The 21,189-nt window shown below is 38.4% G+C and overlaps 1 protein-coding gene across 6 annotated transcripts in view; it reads left to right on the forward strand.

The window, feature by feature from the left end:
* Positions 1 to 250: 250 nt before the first annotated feature.
* Positions 251 to 21,189, forward strand: part of mppe1 (metallophosphoesterase 1) — a 198,998-nt gene continuing 178,059 nt past the window's right edge. For all 6 annotated transcript variants that reach the window (XR_013820224.1, XM_079863701.1, XM_079863700.1 and 3 more), the window contains exons 1-2: positions 251 to 840; positions 1,305 to 1,413. Coding sequence is in view for 5 of the 6 variants with exons in the window: in XM_079863701.1 (XP_079719827.1) it covers positions 614 to 840; positions 1,305 to 1,413 (336 nt within the window). In the remaining variant the exon portion in view is untranslated. The remainder of the gene's footprint in view (positions 841 to 1,304; positions 1,414 to 21,189) is intronic.

Genomic DNA, 21,189 nt, shown 5'->3' on the forward strand with positions numbered 1-21,189 from the left:
AGGAAGACATTATATTTTAGGCATATGTTCAAATAGATAAGTTATTTTAAATGTAAAAAATATTTCACAATATTACTGTTGTTGCTGTATTTTTGGATCAAATAAATGAGAGTCTTCCTTTAAACACAATTAAAAAATCTTACTGATCTAAAACTTGAAGGTTAAAGGTTTAAAGGTTAAAACGTAATCTTTTTAATGGAACGTCGTAATATTATGACTGACCACTGGATGGCACTCTTCAAGCGCGCACAGAATCTGATGAATTGAATGTCTGCTCAGATGTTCATCACACGCGCACAGCTGTGACGTTTGTCTGTTTAGCAAAACTGCTCTTGTAACATTGCTGGTTACCCTGAGAGGATTTAAAAACATCGTGATCTGCGATATACTGATGCATTTTTCATCAAGATACACCGCAACCTTATGAGAAAACATGTTGTAATCTTTCTTCCGTTTCGATGTTGTTGTTGTTTTCATGTAAAAATGACATGTTACTGAGAATGAAGCGGAAGAGGAACATTTTACTTCGAGCACGCTAGAGGCGATTTTTCTTTCGCCAACAGATTTAACTCGTGTATCGTGTGCTATTGCAGTAATAAAACGGGTTCGTATAATGATCTCGATGTTTGGATCGAGTGGTAGATTAGCCGTGTCTCTGATTTTTGCTTTTGTCAGCGTGTTTGTATTGTGTGAATATGTGATCTACTATCCTGTTATTCTGCGTTGCTCATGGCCGCATATTGAAGCTGAAGATTCACATTCACCTTTGCGGGCGTTATTTCTCTCTGATACTCACTTATTAGGGGCCATCAGAGGACACTGGCTCGACAAACTCAGAAGGTATTTATCTGGTGTCAGAATTGTACGATCTGCTTATCTAAACGCTAGAAAAAAAGTTTTATTTTAATAGACCTGCCATATGGTTTTGAGACATTTTGTTACAGTACATTGAAGTTGGCTACTGTGTAAATGCCATAGTACATGAATATGATTCCATCACATATCATCATTGTTGTGCTGCTGTAGCAGGACTGTAATCACCTAAACATTTAGCAGTACACTTTAACTAATGCTAAACGTATCAAATAGACGGGTTCAAAATACATCTGAAAGTTTTGATTTATGAAGACAAAAATAAAATAAAATGAAAAAGTCTGTGAACATTACAAAAGAATATATATAATTTTACATTGGGCAAAGTCATTTTAATATATATATTATTATTATTATTATTATTATTATTTTATTTTTTATTGAAGGAAGCTCTGCACATTTTTATTATGAGTATTATGATATTTTCACAGAGAATGGCAGATGGAAAGAGCGTTCCAGACATCTCTGTGGCTTCTAAATCCAGAAGTTGTCTTCATTTTAGGAGATGTATTTGATGAGGGCAAGTGGAGCTCCAGTCAGGTATAGTTGATGGTACAATATACAAACACAAAGCAGGAAACTGTTTGTCTTTACTGGTTGCAAAATATGACAATTAGCTGTGGCTGAGTCTAAAAGAATTGCATGCATACGGCATTAGGCCTCTGCTTTAGTGTTTGTTTGTTTGATGTCTCTCATTTTTAATGAAATTTGGCTAACACTTTGCAATAAGGTCTAATTTATTAACATTAATTAATACATTTACTAACAATTAGCAATTGTTACAGTATTTATTAATATTAGTTCATGTTAGTTAAAGCTGCAGTCCATAGTTTTTCCTCTTTGTTGCCATCTCTGTTCAAAATCTGCAATTGCAGTTATTCGTGGAATTATCAACTTTACGTGGGTTGTGCCTAGGCACGGTACAGCCCAGATGAATCCAATGTTTAGAGGAGTGTGCGGCTGTCAGTCACCGCGCAGGTGTAGATACTGTCATTCGCAATCACAGATTCTACTTTTTGGAAGTATGACCAACATAAGAATTTTCACTGGAAAATGTCATCTGACCAAGTAACATCCACTTTTGTTCTGACCTGCAATAAATTGTGCTGATTAAATCTAACGATCGATTATCATATCACGTCAAACCGTGCAAATCATACTTTGTTCTCAAATTGTTAATATTAACAACATCAGCATTGCGTGACTACATTTAATGCCCTTCCAATATTTATCCTTGTTTTCGCATGGGCCTGGTTGCAGTCTCTTTTTTTCTGTAGCCACTCCGAAGTCTTTTGCATTTTACAATGGGTGAATCTCCAGTTGTCACTGGTGATTGTCGTTTGAACCTTTCTGGATCCGCCATCAAATTAAAAAGTTTAATTATATCAAGTGCTGTGAGAAAAGGCTATAAATCTCCACCTCCAACATCCTCACACGCAATATAGCCTACTAGCCGAGACACCTTCTTTATGTGGACAGATGTGAAGTAGGGCTGGGCGATATGGCCAAAAAAAAAATCACGATATTTTTTTTTATATTAGTCGATATCGATAATTATCACGATAAAAGTCAAAGTTTAAAGGCAGATTTTTGCTCCTAAGTGAAAGTTGTAGAAACCAGAGCGTTAATTGTGGTTTTAAACTACTCTATATTGTCAGAACATATCATGACAAACACTTGCCAAACAGGAGAACATTTCACAAATCTGAGGTAGAACATTCAAACATTTGTCATTTTTCCTTAACAAAATAAATATCTTTATTGGACAATTAATTTCTTAGTGTCTGCATGTGCTAATTTTTATTTGGTAAAATGTAATATTCTGACTGTTTGAGTTTTATTAAACTTAACCATTGGTCATCCAGTATCATGCATTTAGATCATGATAACCTCACTATCATGGCAAAATGTAACTTTATGGTTTCTATGGTATTTGTATGAAAAACAGTAGCCTAAATACATTATTAAATACTGTAAAATATATTCCATCATTCCTTTAATACATTGTCTACATTAATAATATAATTCAATATGTATATCCCACATTTCATGGTACAGTTAATATTACTATGCTAACGTTACAGTAAATCCATGGTAAATGATGGGAATTTGTAGACGGAAAAGCATTCTGCGCACAGTGTTTCTCCTGTTTGTCAGCGCTGTATCATCTGCCTTTAAACTGGTTTAAATCACGGAGACATTGTGTTCTTCGCTGAATTCAAGCGCTTCTCACTGGATCTCGTGACGAGAGCGATCAGAGTTAAACGCCTCTGCTCTAGTGAGCTCGCGCTGCGCCGACCGTTTGGACTTTGAGCCGTGGTCCGCTAGCTTTTGGTCCGTTTTGATAAATGGTCCGTGTGGCGCGCGGTTCAAATGAGTTTCATTCCGCTTTTGGCGTATAAACATTATCGAACTCTTGATATCGTTTTATCGAGAAAAATTATATCGCGATAATTATCGTTATCGTTTTATCGCCCAGCCCTAATGTGAAGTAATGACGCAAAGACATGCTCGAATTTCCCGCGGAAATCCACCAGTACCACTGGAATTAAAACCATTATTACAAGCTTACCGTTTTAAATTGAGCTAAGGCAAGTAGATAGTTTTGAACACTGGCTGGTTATGTACTTGCTAGAAAAATTATTTTGGATCATTCTTAACCCAAAAAAGTTACGGACTGCAGCTTTAAGAAAAATAGAGCTGTTCAATGTTTGTTCTCACTAATCCCACTTTTTTTTTTCTACAATTAATCACGATTATTCTCATCTAACATTAAAGTTAAAAAAATTATAATTTGTATATTGTAATAATTTCGCATTTAATCTCCAAATTGTAAAATGTAGAAACAGACAATAGCCTGTATTTAAAATTTTAAATAAAGAAGGCCAGTCTCACCGATACCAATACTGCTACTGATGTCTCTGTGAAATAGATTTTTTTTCTCAATTTTAGCCATTAATTATAGGCATTCAGCATTACAGTATAATTGAACAAATAATTGACATTTATATATGGCTTTAAAAAACAACCAATATATAACAAAAAATAAATGTCACATTTACCTGTGCCCTTCAAAAAATCTGGGCTCAATTTGTTCTAGTGGCCCACAGTGGCGTTTTCTTGCGGAGGCCAAGGGAAGCCAGGCTTCCTCACTTTTTCAGAATATAATCGTCATTTAATAAACACTTTTGTTTTCACAGTTTACGTAATCCTTCTGTCATCTCCTCATCGTCTCTCATTCATTACTGAGCGTTTTATGATGTGTAAAACAGCGCCCCTATAAAAGTGACATGGTGAATGAGCGTTGAAAACATGGTACTGCACCCTGTGTCTGTGAGGAGGCCAGGCTGAGTTGGCGTCCCTTGATAGAAAAAAAAAAAGAATGATTAACCAATCAGGTGACGCTATTGTCACGACACTGCTCCCCTGTGATTGGTCAGGACAGTGTCAAGGGAAGCCAAGAACTTGTTGGCATCAGGCCAATCACATCACGTTATCATCGTCAATGAATGAATGAATGAAATAGCGGAAGATTTGTGGATTTGTGTTGACATCTTGTTTAGCTAGTTAGCTAAAATTATTAATTGTAATTATTCAAGAAATGAAAAAGGTTATCTTCTTGTTGCTTACCGTCCGTTTCCTATCTATCTGCGAATGTTTTAATGAAAAGACCATAAGATGTTTAAGAGGACTGACTGTGTGTGTGTGAGAGAGAGAGAGCGAGAGAGAGAGAGCGCGTCTGGTCTGAACTGCCCATTTAGCGATGTGTTATTTTTTTTATGTGATTATAGTTCTTCTTACTATTTCTTGCGTGCTTTGATTAAGCAGCATGTGATGCACTTTGTTGTTTATTGTTGTGATTGTTTGTGAATAACCGCTATTGTAGATCCTTACATGAGCGTCACACCGATTTAAGAGTGCATTAAATGAAAAAGGTTATCTTCTTGTTGCTTACCGTTGGCGTTTCCTATCTGCGAATGTTTTAATAAAAAACACCATGAAAGATGTGTAAGAGGACTGACTGTGTGTGAGAGAGAGAGAGAGAGAGAGAGAGCGAGAGAGCGAGAGAGAGCGTCCGTGCTCAAAGTGTTGGATTGTAACAAGCGTAAGTCCCGATAAGATGATGCTGGGCGCTCTAATAGTTCATCCAAATAGCAACATATAAATGGTAACGTATGATTTTCTGCCCCCACCCCTTAAAACACACAGCTTAGAGGTTGTGTCTTAATTGGCTTCCTCAGAAATTTTCCCCATGCCACGCCACTTGTGGCCCAGTCAGACCGGTTCAGATTTTCACTTGCGCTGTTAAAATGCACAAAAAGTTATTGTTTTCATCGTTTTTGACCCATGTAACCTTGTAAACAGTGCTTTAAGATTTTCAGGTAGGTCTAACAGTTATCAAACACTTATTTTATTTATAAAGCACTTTACAACTGCACCTGCAGACCAAAGTGCTGTACAATCAGCAGCATAAAAACAAACAACACATAAAACAACACATTTTGGCTTTATAGCAACTCTAGAATAAAGTTATTTTCCAGCTAAAGTTAGTTTGATTGATTCACTTCCGTCGCAACGATCATTAGTTATTAACTTAGGGGCCGCTAACACGACACCGTTTTAACAGAAAACTCTTAAGTTCTTTCTGCGCAAACTTCAAAAACGTGAACCAGTGAGAACGCCGATGGCGTGCACATGCGTATTACGAGTTCAGTCTATAGGTATGTGCGTTTGAATATATGTGCGCAGGCGTGTAGTCCTTCCCTACAAATCAACCCTCAACATACTACTTGTCTGGCCTTAAAATTAATAATACAGAATTTTTATCGCTTCCACGTAGCCACGCAAACCGGAATTATCCCAACAACGCTTTATCTGTAGAGAGGTAAAGGGAGGGGAGGGAGCCTTCACAGGGAAGAGCCTAGTTGACATTTCAGGACTGCACTGTCGTCGCGTCCAGGCGCAGGTCCATCATCGGATTTGGATTAGGGCTGGACCCAAATATTTGAACATTCGAATATTCATTCGGTGGGTTGGTATTCGATTTGAAAATTTGACATTCGAATATTCGGGGGTTTTTTTTTTTGCACACCTGGGATCCCCCGCGAAATGGTTCTCATTCGGCGCCACACTGGCTGCGTGGCGTGTCCGTTTTTCGGCTCCCATGTTAACATGTTGGAGTTTGCACATGCATCTCAGGCGCGGCTCGAGCCACGCGGAAAACGCGTGCATGCTAGAAATAGAACCGATGGGTTCCAGCAATGGGAGTGTTCTCTGGCTAGAGCGCAGAACAGCGGAGTTTGTATGGACAGAAGTGCATGCCTGAGCTTGTGTTTTGGGTTAAACTGCGTTGCTTTGACATTGTGGAAAATATAATAATAGAAACAAAATGTATTAGCCTTTTTACCCGTTATTATCAATCTAAATTAATCTCATTTTTAAATTTAACTCAATTTCGTTTTTCTTTATTTAAATTTCGTTTTTCTTTATTTAAATTTAGTTTTTTCTTTATTTAAATTTAGTTTTTCTTTATTTAAATTTAGTTTTTTCTTTATTTAAATTGTTTTTTTCTTTATTTAAATTTCGTTTTTCTTTATTTAAATCTACCCTTGTGTCAGTAATTTGTTAGTCAGAAAAAAATATTAGACTACCTTAAAAATATTGCTTAATTTAACAGACCTGTGTGTGTGCATTTTATATCACTAGTGCAGTGTCCGTTCTCGGAGCATATAAGCCCTGCTCGCGTGAGGTGCGCCGCTTCCTGCTCGCGCTGTTCTGTAGTTTACTAAAAGTTTATTAATTCTGAATGTGTCGTCTCGCGTGTCTATCTATATTGCACCAAATGTGACGCTGCACTCCCTTGTGAAGTCGATTGGATGAACGGTTCTCGAAATAATCAAAATGCAAACGGACATAAAGACACATAGAGATTCCTGCCTTTATTAGAGAGAAGAATATGTTCAGCCCCCTCTCTCCGAAGCTTCGAATATTCGATGTTCATTACTATCGAAGCTTCGAAGCTCAAAAAATGGTATTCGGACCAGCCCTAATCTGGATACAGCCTGGATCCGGCGGACTGCGGTAAATCTCGGGATAAACAGAGAGACTAATATTAGCGTAGACGCCATTCTTCTTATGGTGTAACGAGTACTTTATGGGAAGTGTTCCCGGTTCCGGCTGACCTAATCTATGCAGCCTAACATTGAATTATAAAAGTCTATAATGTGTTATGTGTATGCTAGGTCAAAGAGATGTGTTTTTAGTCTAGCTTTGAACTGACAGAGTGTGTCTGCTTCCCGGGCAATGTTAGGAAGACTGTTCCAAAGTTTTGGTGCTAAATAGGAAAAGGATCTACTTAGGACATTCTAGGTATTATCAACTGGCCGGAATTTTGAGATTGCAATAGACGTGAAGGACTATAATGCGTTAAGAGCTCGCTCAAGTACTGCGGAGCTAAACCATTTAGTGCTTTGTAAGTAATCAGCAATATTTTAAAATTTATACGATATTTAATAGGGAGCCAGTGCAGTGTTGACAGAACTGGCCTAATATGGTCATACTTCCTGATTCTGGTAAGAACTTGAGCTTCTGCGTTTTGGACCAGCTGTAATTTGTTTATTAAGTGTGCAGGGCAACCACCCATAATAGCATTACAATATTCTAGCCTTGATGTCATGAACGCATGGACTAATTGTTCCGCATTTGTCAATGAGAGCATATGACGTAATTTAGATATATTTTTAAGATGGAAAAATGCGGTTTTACAGATACTAGACATGTGACTTTCAAATGAAAGATTGGTATCAAAGAGCACACCCAGGTTCCTAACCAACGACGAAGACTTGACAGAGCAGCCATCAAGTGTTAGACAGTATTCTAGATTATTACGTGAGGAAGTTTTTTGTCCAATAATTAGAATCTCTGTTTTTCAGAATTAAGTCGTAGGAAATTACTAGTTATCCAATTTTTTATATCACTTATACATTCCGTTAATTTTTTGAATTGGTACGTTTCGTGAAAAAATATAGTCTCTATTAAAAATATAGTTTCATAGTCTCTATGAAAAAATAAAGAGCTGCGTATCATCGGCATAACAGTGAAAACTAATTCCATGCTTACTAATGATATTTCCCAAGGGTAGCATGTACAGAGTGAAAAGCAACGGTCCTAGTACTGAGCCTTGTGGTACGCCATACTGAACTTGTGATCGATGAGAGATCTCTTCATTTACTGCTACAAACTGATAACGGTCAGATAAGTATGATTTAAATGTTAATGCAATTCCACTAATGCCAACATAATTTTCGAGTCTATTTAAAAGAATGTTGTGGTCAATAGTATCAAATGCAGCACTAAGATCCAGTAACACCAATAGCGAGATACAACCACGATCGGATGATAAGACCAAATCATTTGTGACTCTAATGAGAGCAGTCTCAGTACTATGGTACGGTCTAAATCCTGACTGAAAATCCTTGCAGATATCATTTCTTTCTAAAAAGGAACATAGTTGTGAGGATACCGCCTTTTCTAGTATCTTTGACAGAAAAGGTAGATTCAAAATCGGCTTGTAATTGACTAATTCTGTACGATCAAGTTGTGTTTTTTTAACAAGCGGTTTAATCATAGCCAGCTTAAAAGTTTTTGGTACGTATCCTAATGACAAAGATAATTAATGATATTAAGAAGAGGATCTATGACCTCTGGAAGTATCTCTTTCAGTAGCTTAGTCGGTATAGGGTCTAACATACATGTTGTCGATTTAGATGATTTAACAAGTTTAATGAATTCTTCCTCTGCTATAGCAATGAATGAATCACATTTTTCCTTAGGGACACTACAATGCACTGCCTGATGCGATACTGTAGTAGACAGTTGCATAGTTATAATTTTCTCCCTGATATTATCAATCTTATAAGTGAAGAAGTTTATAAAGTCATTAGTGCTGTGCTGCTTGGAAACTTTTGGGCTTGAAGCTTTATTTTTTGTTAGTTTAGCCACTGTTTCAAATAAATACCTAGGGTTTTGTTTATTTTCTTCTAATAGGGTTGAAAAATAAGCAGATCTAGCAGCTTTTAAGGCCTCTGTATGCAATCGAGCTCTCTAGTAAAAAAATACCTCTAGTTTTGTTTTCTTCCAGTTGCGCTCCATTTTTCTGGCTGCTTTCTTAAGGGCCCGAGTGTGCACGGTGTACCACGGCATTTGACTATTTTCTTTAATTTTCTTTAAGCGCAACGGAGCAACTGTGTCTAAAGTGCTGGAAAAGAGAGAGTTAAAAGTTTCTGTCGCAATATCAAGTTCCTCTAAGCTATCTCGGATGCTAAGATGAAGAAACTGATCAGGAAGATTATTAATAAAGCAATCTTTAGTGGCAGAAGTGATAGGTCTAACATATTTGTAACACGGAATCGGCTTTGCAGCCTTGGCTAAATGAAGTTTACACGAGACTAGATAATGATCTGAGATGTCATCGCTGTGCTGCAGAATTTCAACGGCATCAACATTGATTCCGTTTGATAATATTAGATTTAGGGTATGATTACGACAATGAGTAGGTCCTGACACATGTTGTCTAACTCCAATAGAGTTAAGAATGTCTTTAAATGCCAGTCCCAATGCATCTTTTTCGTTATCTACATGTATATTAAAATCACCAACAATTACGATTTTATCTGCAACCAGTACTAACTCTGATAGAAAGTCAGCAAATTCTTTGATAAAGTCTGTATGGTGCCCTGGTGGCCTGCACAAATCTCAAACGTGATGTATCATTTACACTATATATTGCTATATTAAGCACCAACACTTCAAAAGAATTATATTTGAAACTAGACTTCTTAGTAACTCTGAAAATATGACTATAAATTACAGCAACACCTCCCCCTTTGCCTTTCAGACGAGGTTCATGTTTATAACAGTAATCTTGCGGGGTGGTCTCATTTAAAGTAATGTACAGGGGTGCAAACAGCGCGCTTTTCGGCGCCTCCCGCTTTTTTCACGTCAGTTTGGGTGACTTGTGTGAATCGTGCAGATCCGAAGAGTTTTTTTAAAGGGGGAGGGGGGGTTTGAGAGGGTCTGATTATAATTTAACCAACTGTAATTCTGGATTGCGTCCACCAACAAGTAAATAGGAAATAAGCGAATCAGAACACTGCGCGCCAAACCAGCAGTATGTGCGCAAGCGTGAACCACTAGTGTTTCTGTCTCACTCTGGATCTGCTGCCACTGCATCACATTTCTCTCTGCGTGGCGTGGAGTGTCCGTTTTTATGTCGGCTCTCATGTTAACTGGTTAGAGCTTGTGTTAGAGCACAATGCCTGCGTGACACACACACTTCTCGAGCCGCGCCGAAACCGCGTGCTAGAAATAGAACCGCAACCGACGCCTATTTTTCACGCGACACGCAAGAGTGTTGGAAGTTTTCAGACAAAATAGAAGGCGCAAATACATATTAATAAATTACATTTTGATGCTTGAAAGTCTCTCGGTTTTGACAAATGCATATATAATTGTAATTTAAAAAATAGGCCTAATTATCGATTTTCAAAATTGCCCCTGTCAATAGGCCTACAGAACGAAATATTCTGTATTCTGTCTTTGCTGTATCAGGCTATATATATTATGTTTAACATCCAAATGTAGATGGTCTGTCGGCGCACAGAGCCACGCAGTCGCAGACAGCACGTGAAGTTTGTGAACACCGAATTCCCTTTTCTTTCTTATCTATTTGTGTTTGAACAGACATGTGCACGAAAAAATAAGCCAGTGTCCGTCTCAACGAGTTTCCCCGTAAACGCAGTCAAAATAAAACGGATGCGTGTCATTACCGGTATTAGATACGTGCATTCGTCTTAAAGGGACAGCACCCAATATACCTGCAGCTGTTTGTGTCACCAAAGTTAATCAAACAACAAAAGAGAAAGAGAAAAATCACGTTTTGTCAAAAGATAAACTGTATTAATACTTAATACAGTTAATTTACCTGAAAAACATAAAGCACTGCTTTATTTCTCGTGTATTTGTGTTTTATTGTATTTATATTTGTATTTTGTTTATTAGTTTCTATGCAGATGCACTAGGCCTACCCTACACAATTACCCCAATCATCCTAGAATTATTAATTCTTTACAAAAAGAGCTATTCAAATCATCAGGTGAAATTGTTTTCAGGAAGTAGCAGTAAAGCAAGAAGAAGAAGTGCAAGATAGTTTTTCTAAATTTCATTTGACTCTATGTGCCTATAGGGGTGGGTTGGGGATGGTGGCAATGTAGTATCTGGATATTTGCCGCGGGACGAGGGCTTCGATTACCTCTCTCTTTTTTGACCATACATGTGTTTGCACCCCTGAATGTAATCGTTTGGTTTTAGCCAGGTTTCTGTCAAACACAGCACATCTAGATTATAGTCTGTAATCATATCATTAACAATAAGTGCTTTTGAAGGGATCTAATATTCAGCACCCCAAGCTTTATCATTTGCTCATTTGTATTATATCTGTTTTTTTATTTGTTGAACATCAATTACATTTTTACCCTTAGATGGGTTTGGAAGTTTTTTGTATGTCCTAATTCGTGGGAACTATATGATGATATCTAGGTGAAAGAGGCTCTATGTGATGGGATTTATCTGACCTTGGTGATGTGAGACAGCTAGCAGACGGTCGGTTTAGCCAGTCTGTCTGCTTCCTGACCTGAGCCCCAGATTGTCATGTTTGACCTCTAAGGCTATGTTCCATATTACTAGAGAGAAGAGCAGCACCATCCCAGGAGGGATGAATACCATCTCTTTTCAACAGGTCAGGTCTGCCCCAAAAACTTATCCAATTGTCTATGTTAATAAATATATTATTTTGCGGACAACACTTAGACAACCAGCCATTGAGTGAGGACAATCAACTAAGTATCTCATCACTCCTGCGAACAGGAAGGGGGCCAGAGCAAATGACAGTGCCTGACATCGTACTTGTGAGTTCACGCACCTCTTTAACATTAATTTTGGTGATCTTCGACTGGCGGAGTCGAACATCATTTGTGCCGACGTGAAAAAAATCCTAGAGAATTTACGATTAGCATTAGCCAGCACTTTTAAATTTGCTTTGATGTCAGGCGCTCTGGCTCCCGGCCATGGTGACTATGGTGGCTGGTATCTCTATTTTCACGTTCTGTGTAATAGAATCGCCAATAACTAGGGCACATTCAACAGGATTCTCAGTGGGTGTTTCACTGAGTGGGGAGAATCTGTTTGAAGTTGTAATCGGAAAAGAAGAGCTGTGTTTTGTCCCGCGACTACAGCGTCTCACCGTCACCCAGTTGCCCTGCTGCACGGGCTCTACTTCAGCCGGAACCGAACAATTTAAAGAGTTCACTAAGCTAGTCGCATCCAAAGCAGTATCCAAAGCCCTTGCACACTTACAGTTAACCTCGAATAAAGCTTGGATGCGTGCCTCGTGTTCTGAAATCTTTCTTTACTATTTCCCTGCATTTATCACATGTAAATCCTATGCTGACAGAGAAGGATATGCTAAACATGTTGCATGAGGTGCAAGTAACAATAAGAGGAGAATATGACATGACTTACCGTGTTTGTTGACTGATCCTACTCACCTAAGTTGTTTGATGGACTCTTAAAAAGGCACGAGCGCGCACGAGAAAAAAAAATAAATAAAGGGCGCACAGATGGCACGCTAACAGGCTAGCGAATTACTAGCGTGTTGTGCTAGCAATAACGATTTAGATTGAAGCTAGCGATGTCAGGTTAATGTGTGATGTTGAGTAAGTTATATTTAGCAGTATAAAACAACAAGGAATGATAGTAAATAATGATTCAAAACAGAAAGATATACAAAGCTTTCAGACACCAACGCAACAGCTGCAGCAGGAGCGAGGCAGACAGGCCTCGAAATAATTTGTAACACAAGCTTTAAATACATTTAAAGAAGTGATCTCTCTTAGTTCAAGAGGCAGACTATTCCAAAGCCTCAGACCCGCAACAGCAAAGGCCTGGCCTGATCACCTTTTAACTTTAAATGAGATCGAGGGACAGAAAGCAATGACTTATTATTTGATCTTAAAGATCTAGGTGCTTGATGAAGAGCAATAAGCTCAGATACAAAAGCAGGAGCTATCCCATGCACTACTTTAAGAACATACAGCAGAGTTTATATCCTGAAATCCACCTGAGAGAAGCTAAAATAGGAGAAATGTGATGACTTTTCTTAGCACCCACCAGCAGCTGTGCCGCCGCATTCTGAACTAATTGCAAGCGTGATATAGTGGTCTGACAGGACTCCACATACAAAACATTGCAATAGTCAAGGCAGGACAGAACAAAGGCATTAATAACCTTTTCTAAATCTTTTCTCAACAGAATAGGCTTTAAACGTGCAATAGTCCTAATCTGGAAAAAGCAACTCTTAACCATGGCATTAATCTGCTTATCAAATTTCATCTCTGGGTCAAACACAACACCTAAATGTTTTTTGTGCCAACATATGTTGCAATATCGAAGAATCCTCCGGCAGGGCCAATAAGCATAATCTCAGTTTTACTTTGGTTTAACTGAACCAAATTATGGGTCATCCAGCTCTTAACCTCCTTCAGACATGCCAACAGTGAGTTAGAACCACAATTATCTCCTGATTTCAAAGGGAGATAAATTTGTGTATCATCGTCGTACAAATGGTAAGACATGCCATATCTTTTAAAAATCGAACCCAGGGGCAACATGTACAAAGAAAATAAAATTGGACCAATACCAGAACCCTGAGGAGCCCCACAAGTGACGGGCACTGTTGTTGAAACAAAGTTATCATACTTCACTGAGAATGCTCTATCAGTAAGATAAGACTTGAACCACTTTAAAACTGTCCCACGTATTCCAACCAATTGGGACAACCGCTTTATGAGAATCACATGGTCTATTGTATCAAAAGCCGCACTCAAGTCCAATAAAATCAGAGCTGCAGCATTACCTGTATCTCGGATTACCGGAGGTCATTAAAGGGATACTCCACTTTAAAATGAAAATTCTGTCATCATATACTCACCCTCATGTTGTTTCAAACCTGTATGAATTTCTTTCTTCTGCTGAACACAAAGGAAGATATTTAGAAGAATATCAGTAACCAGACAGTTTCTGGTCTCAATGACTTCCATAGTAGGAAAAAAATATATACAACATGAGGGTGAGTATATGATGACAGAATTTTCATTTTAAAGTGGAGTATCCCTTTAACAACTCTCAAGAGTGCAAATTCTGTACTATAACCTCCCCTAAAACCGGACTGAAATTTATCTAAGATCTCATGTTTACTTAAAAATGACATCAGCTGTGCATAAGCCATCTTCTCTAAAACATTTGATAGGCATGGAAGTTTTGAGATGGGCTGGTAATTCTTTAAAGGTCCCATGACATGAAAATTTCACTTTATGAGGTTTTTTAACATTAACCCCCTGGGGTCGGCGGTATCGCCGGCGATACCAGCTCCCTTTTTTTTTATCAGTTCAAAAGAGATTCATTTTGCTCTGTTGACTTTGATATTACAAACAAGTTTCATACATCAATCGATTCTGTTAAATGTGTATTATTTTTGTGTATACTCACAATAAAAACAAAGTGTTGTGCTTTTTAGGGCTGGTCCGAATACCATTTTTTGAGCTTCGAAGCTTCGATAGGAATTAACATCGAATATTCGAAGCTTCGGAGGGAGGGGGCTGAACATATTCTTCTCTCTAATAAAGGCAGGAATCTCTATGCGTCTGTCTGTTTGCATTTAGATTATTTATCTTGCATTTTGAACCGTTCATCCAATCGACTTCACGAGTGCAGTGTCACATTTGGTGCAATATAGACACGCGAGACGTGACACGTTCAGAATTAATAAACTTTTAATACAGAACAGCGCGAGCCTCACGCACAGGGCTCCGAGAACGGACACTGCACTAGTGATACAAAACACAGCCTAATATTTAGTAATATAGAGTAACAAATAACTCTCAAATCAGAAATCAGCAGCACAGTAATTACTGACACAGTAAAGGGTAGGCTAATATATTGTTTCTATTCTATTTCCACAATGTCAAAGCAACGCAGCTTATAGCCTACAAGCTCAGGCATGCACTTCTGCCCATACAAACTCCGCTGTTCTGCGCTCTAAAATAAGAGTATTGTATTTCGCCCAAAAATGCTAAAAAAATAACCGTGTGAGAGCGTGTTTTAGGCTATATCATGTTATAGCCAGATATGACAACGCTTACAGCACGCGTCACCGCAGATCAGCATCTATTCATCAAGCCAACGTGCAAACTATCGCAAATCAAAGTGAAAGTGGGTCGCAGATGCTTTAACACACAATCAACTTCATTAAAAGTAAAGAACCGAAATGATCTTACCAGGGCTGTTGCCGCTCTCTTATTGCGGTCTTTGATTTAGAAATTTTAGCTGACGGTAAAATGCAGCTTATCTGTTGCTAGTGACGTGCACTCCATTACATCTGCCTATAGCGCGGGATTTGAAGTTCGGATTCATATCCGTTTTGCAAAAACACATTTATGTGTTCATTGTTCATATTGATAAATCAGAGAGAACTATCCGATCTGAGAAAACGCATGACAGCCCCATTCAAGCGCGAATGGGAACCGTTTCTAGGGGGATGCCAGGTGTGGGAAAAAAAAAAAAAAAAATTTAAACGAATATTCGAATGTTAAATTTGAAAATCGAATACCAACCCAGCGAACGAATATTCGAATACTCGAATATTCTGGTACAGCCCTAGTGCTTTTTGCCAAATAAAGAAAAATAAACATGATGTGAGTTCTGCTTTCTCTCTGTCAGTGAAGTCCATTCTGAAACGCGTCCGAAAATGAACAATAACTCAGCGAATACTCAGTCAAACAGACATACAGACACACAGGCATGAAGCTTGAATTATCTTCTTTTAAATGAAGTAATTTATATAAAAAACAAATATTCTCAGTTCATGTAATCTGTAAGAAAAGAGCGAGATGTCAGTCGTTCTCATCTCATCTAATTATTTTTAATGTGACCCCGCCCACGGAGAGCGCGCGCTATTCAAACGCAAATGACTGAGGCAATCGATGCAAACTGTGAACGCCCCCATATCAGCTCGAGAAAACACAAGTTTAATCAGATCATTGTACTTACACCGTCTCGCAGCGCTGTGAGGAATAATAATAATGGAAAATGTACCTCAGAAGTGCGGGTATTTCGAGGAGCAAGGATCCGACTGAGCTGAGGAATACTGTAGTAAGTTTTTTTTCCCTTCTCAAGCGAATCACGTTTCTGTGTGTGAATGAATGAACGGCAGAGATGCGGGCTGTTTACCACAGCTCGCAAAAAGACAGTTTAAATTTAAATCACGTTTCTGTGTGTGAATGAATGATGATGTTTTAGCAAACTGTATTGCTATACTGAGATGAGTAAAAATCGACTGAAATTTGTTGAAATAAAATGTAGGCTATTTGTATAAGCAACGTATTAAACTGCAAATTAACATTTATATGCCCTAATATTTCATAAAAACAACGTTACAGTCAGGCGAAATATGAAAGACAACATTTTGTTGACTAGATTTGGGTACAGTTTTTACTGTAGAATATACTGCCACATCAAATAAGCTTTTGTTTAGCAATTTCTGCTCATATGTTAAGATGTTAGCTTGTTCCAATGTTGGCTATATTCAAACTAATGAATACATATGATAAAATGTTGGCCTTTAATCATTTTTTTACAAAGAAAGTATACACTTGAAATATTGTTGAAATTGTAATTATTGTTGTAATTGTAACCTTTTTAATAAAATAGCAAAACATATTTACAAGATAGATGTAAGCAAAACCTTAAATGGTCAATATAAGTCTTCTTCTAAATATATCTTTTGTCCTTGCATTGTGGCTCAGTCAGTGTCACACCTGAATGAATGGCTCATTATGCAGAGTGGGTGGGACATTGTATTCTCAGGTGTAAACCACTCCTCGTTCACGCCCCCCTCGCATATTGGTTTTCCAAGCAAAACCTGTCTTACACAATTTAAATCAATGTATTGTTTTATGTGAACGATAAAGCAAGACTATTTTCACATAATTTTGAAGCCATGAAGCAATTTTTGAAACTCGAAGCGACAACATCCATTAGTCAAAAGTCTTGTGGACACATATTTAGTATGAGTTTTGTGGTCTTATTTCAGCAACTTTCATTTTTATTTTTTTCAATAACCACGCATAAACATTATTCTCTTAAAAATACAAACATCTACATTCATGTTGTTCACATATTATGGTAGCCCTGTTTGTGCTATATAGAGTGAATTTACACCTTTGCCATTATCATGTTTATTAATAACTAAAAAAAGCACAAATGTCAGGGCATGTCAAAACATCCCAAGGGCCCCAAAAAACACCTTAGACCCCAGAGGGTTAATATGAGTTCCCCTAGCCTGCCTATGGTCCCCCCGTGGCTAGACATTTTGATAGGTGTAAACCAAGCCCTGGGTATTTTTGAGAAAATGAAAGCTCAGATGGGAGAATCTAGAATCTTCCCTTTATGTCGTCATAAGGGGAAAGGTCCCCTCCCCTTTCTCTTCTTTGCCCGCAAAGAGAATTTGGCCCGCCCATGAGAAAATGAGCTGTGCGAGCGCGATACTGGTTTTTCCTCGAGAGACATCATGGCTTGCAAACGAGCGAAGCATGGCAGTTGCTCAGTGTTTGGATGTACAAATGAACACAAGTATTTTTTTCATCCGAGCCTCTGAAGAACCAGTGGGTTATGTGAATTTCTGATGTGTAATTGTTCAAGTTCAGACAGATAATCTTTCTCTCAAAATTGTTCAATACTGTTTATGCATCAGTAAATCAAGCCAGTGACTAAAATATCAACTTCACATCGTTTCTCTTGGTAGGATGAAAATAACCTTATTTAAAGCTGCCGTCGGCAAATTTTTTTTGATCAAATTCAGTGAAATTGACACAATAATCCGACAGAACAACATAAATAAGGTGGTTTTAGAAAAAAACCCGAGCTTCTAACTCCACCTGGAGCGTGTTATTTGTTTTGCAAAAATCCACCGCTCCCGTCTCATCGGGTCCAATCAGCGCAGGGGGGTGTGCGATCTGACTGTCAATCACAGTTCGTGCACACGCCACAGATCCCCCCTCCCTCGCGCAGACGCGCGCATTACAATATCACATGCACACGACATGCTTGAAGTTCGCCTGAAGATTGTATGAAGCGTGATGGCGGAGAGAAAATCTACTAACAAGCTTCCAATTCCTCGGTTATTGCTATCTATGGATAGATTAGCCAGGCCAGCCTACCTCCGAGTCCATGGTGTTGATCGATGCTGAAGAGACGGACGCGTTCACAGAAAATCAGGTACACACGCACTGACGATGGGCGGGTGCTCGTTGGTAGTGGGGAGGGGCATGAGAGTTGTAAACATTCAAAATTTTGGCTAAGTCCACTCAATCTGCCAGACTTGCCGACGGCAGCTTTAAACTGTGATTAAAATATATACAGAAAGCGATCAAAGAACAATCCCTTTCCAATCACCCAAGCTGTCAATCACATAGCGCGAGTTTATCTGGACACTTGCCAAAACTCGTTATGAAATCAATGACACTGTTACGCTGCACAACTAAGCTCTTACTGTACTTACCTCATGTTTGCATTGGTGAAATCATTAGTGAGAGTGCAGAAACTGCGTTGCAATGATAAGATCTTCATTCACGTGATCAACAGGCTGTTATCTGCTCAATGCTCATCACTGCAACCTTTTATGTGATGGGAACAGATTTAAATATAACTTCTCACGATTCGTTAATCTCGATAGCTGTAATAGTAAAAACGTATAATAGCTATAATAGTAAAGGTATTCGAGAGAGTTCCACATGTAATGCTAGCTATTTCATATGTAAGCATGTCAGCCAATCACAGCAGTGGGTGTTTACACTGAAGTCTCACAGCAGACACGCCCCTTCAAACAGAGTGTTCAAATCAGAGGCTAAAATCAGGCTAGGAAAAATGCCTTTTATTTCTAAATTATTAATTTTTTTTCTTAAAAACATACTAACATTATAAGGGCACCCCAGGAAACATTATAAAATAATAAAATAATCCATGTCATGGGACCTTTAAATCAAATGGGTCTAAGTAATGCTTTTTAAGATGCGGCTGAATAACTGCTTGCTTGAGGGCCGTTGGAACAATCCCATTATAAAGACTGCTAATAATAGAGGCAATACTTGGCCCAAGAACATCCACCAATTCCTTGAGAAGGCGTAAAGGGAGCCACAGAAATACTACAGTCTTCAGTGCATAATTTATAAATTAAATAAAGATAAATCCTTATGAAAGCTACAAATGTTATTCATTCAAGAGCAGTGGTATGGAAGTAAAATAATGACGAATGTTTTTGAAACAAAAAAGCGTGTTGAATTGCACTAATTGAAAAAAAATATGTATTGCATTAACATCCGACCGGATGTTAATGCAATACATATTTTTTTTCAATTCGTGCAATTCAACACGCTTTTTTGTTTCAAAAACATTTGTCATTATTTTACTTTACTTTACATTATTTTGCTGGCAAAACAGCAAAAACGCCCTTCTTGCAAAGGAAAGATTCGAGCACTGTATTCTGTTCCTCTTTTAGATAAAAAGCCAAGTCTAACTCGTTCATTGTAGCAGCCAAAGCAGTTTCAAACAACTGGTGTTCATCCGTAACCATCTTGCATTGTTTACTAATGACTTCGACGTCACAGCACTGTCGTCATCTGTTTAGCTTGCCTCTGGCCCGCCTATATCAGATAACCCGATGTGATTGGTGCAGCTCGGATACAAGGGCATATTTAATGAGCATCATTACTTGAAGCAAATTCAACTTGTGCTCTCGTGAGAACTCTGGATTTCCAGGGTAGCAACTTCCATATGTGGTACTAAATCCGATACAGATCAGATGTTTTGTAATGCAACCAGGGCTGGACTGGGACAAAAAATCACCCCTGGACTTCATCCAGACAGGCCCAGTATGCATGTTAACACACACACACACACACACACGCACGCGCACGCACACACACACGCACACACACACACACACTACATGTCTATACGTACATTAATCTGCGTATAAAATTACTGATTAGAATTTATTTACTATCAAAACCAAGAAAAAGCTATTAAAATAATCAACAAAGAAAATGCAAATGATTTTATCAGGCTTTATTGTAAATAACAAAATGTCTTAATTTATGTGCTGCTTATTATTCTAATAGAAATATCAATGCTTAGGGTATACTTTATTAACTATATAAACTATATTTCATGAGGTGCAACATCTCTACCAGGGCCTACAGAAGAAGCTTAGAAAACAGTTAACTTTTCTCTGCAACTTTGTCAATGATCACATCAGAGTCAAGAGAGAAAAGGATGTCCCTCTCAGTTGCCATCAACATAAAAGCTTCCAAGTGCTCCTGTGAGAGCTTGCTTCTGAGTCTGGTTTTAATGAACTTAAGCGTTGAAAATGTGCGTTCACAGGCAACCTGAGTGATTGACAGGGTGAGCAGGAACTTGTATGCCAGACCTAGGAGGTGGTAGGCATTTGACATCAGATTGAACCTCCCGAGAATCTGGTAGCAACACAGTGGACATTCATTACATGAGGAACACTCCTTGCATCGGATTTCAACCCCCTCATCTTCGGTCTTGTCTTCCAATGTTTTGACCTTGTACTCATCTAGTGGATACATTTTCAATTTTTCCCACTGTAGAACAAAACTTCCAAATTCACATTGTAAATTCTCAGCAGTTGCTTCACTGTCAAACCTCAACAGACATTTGCTGAGCTCTTGGAACATCAATGGTGGAAGAGAGGACGTCTTTAACTGAGTGAAGTTCCTGGGGTCTAGAAATGCAAGGTCAGCATAGAGTGTTCCATGACCCAAAAACCTCCTGTGCAATGTCTCAGTAGCTGTGTCCATGATCTGATTATGGACTGTGACTTCATAAACCTTTTCTGGATTTGTGACAGTTTCAGCATGAGGAATCTCTCCAGGCCTGGTTGTCTTCTTCCTCCTCCTTTTTGATGGCAATGCAGACTCAACTTCCAGCTCTATCTCTTTGTCTTGCTCCTGCAATTTTTCATTTGCCCACAGAACAAATTTCCCTGCAGCTGCATTGACTGAGGCAAAGTCTCTTGACATGCTTTTCAGGCTTTCATGTGTTGCCATTACCATCCTGTGGGCAGACAAAATATCCATCCCTTGTGTTTGGAGGTATTTGGACAGTGGTGATGTCTGCTCA

This window comes from Squalius cephalus (genome assembly GCF_949319135.1).
Source record: "Squalius cephalus genome assembly, chromosome: 25".
NCBI lineage: Eukaryota > Metazoa > Chordata > Actinopteri > Cypriniformes > Leuciscidae > Squalius > Squalius cephalus.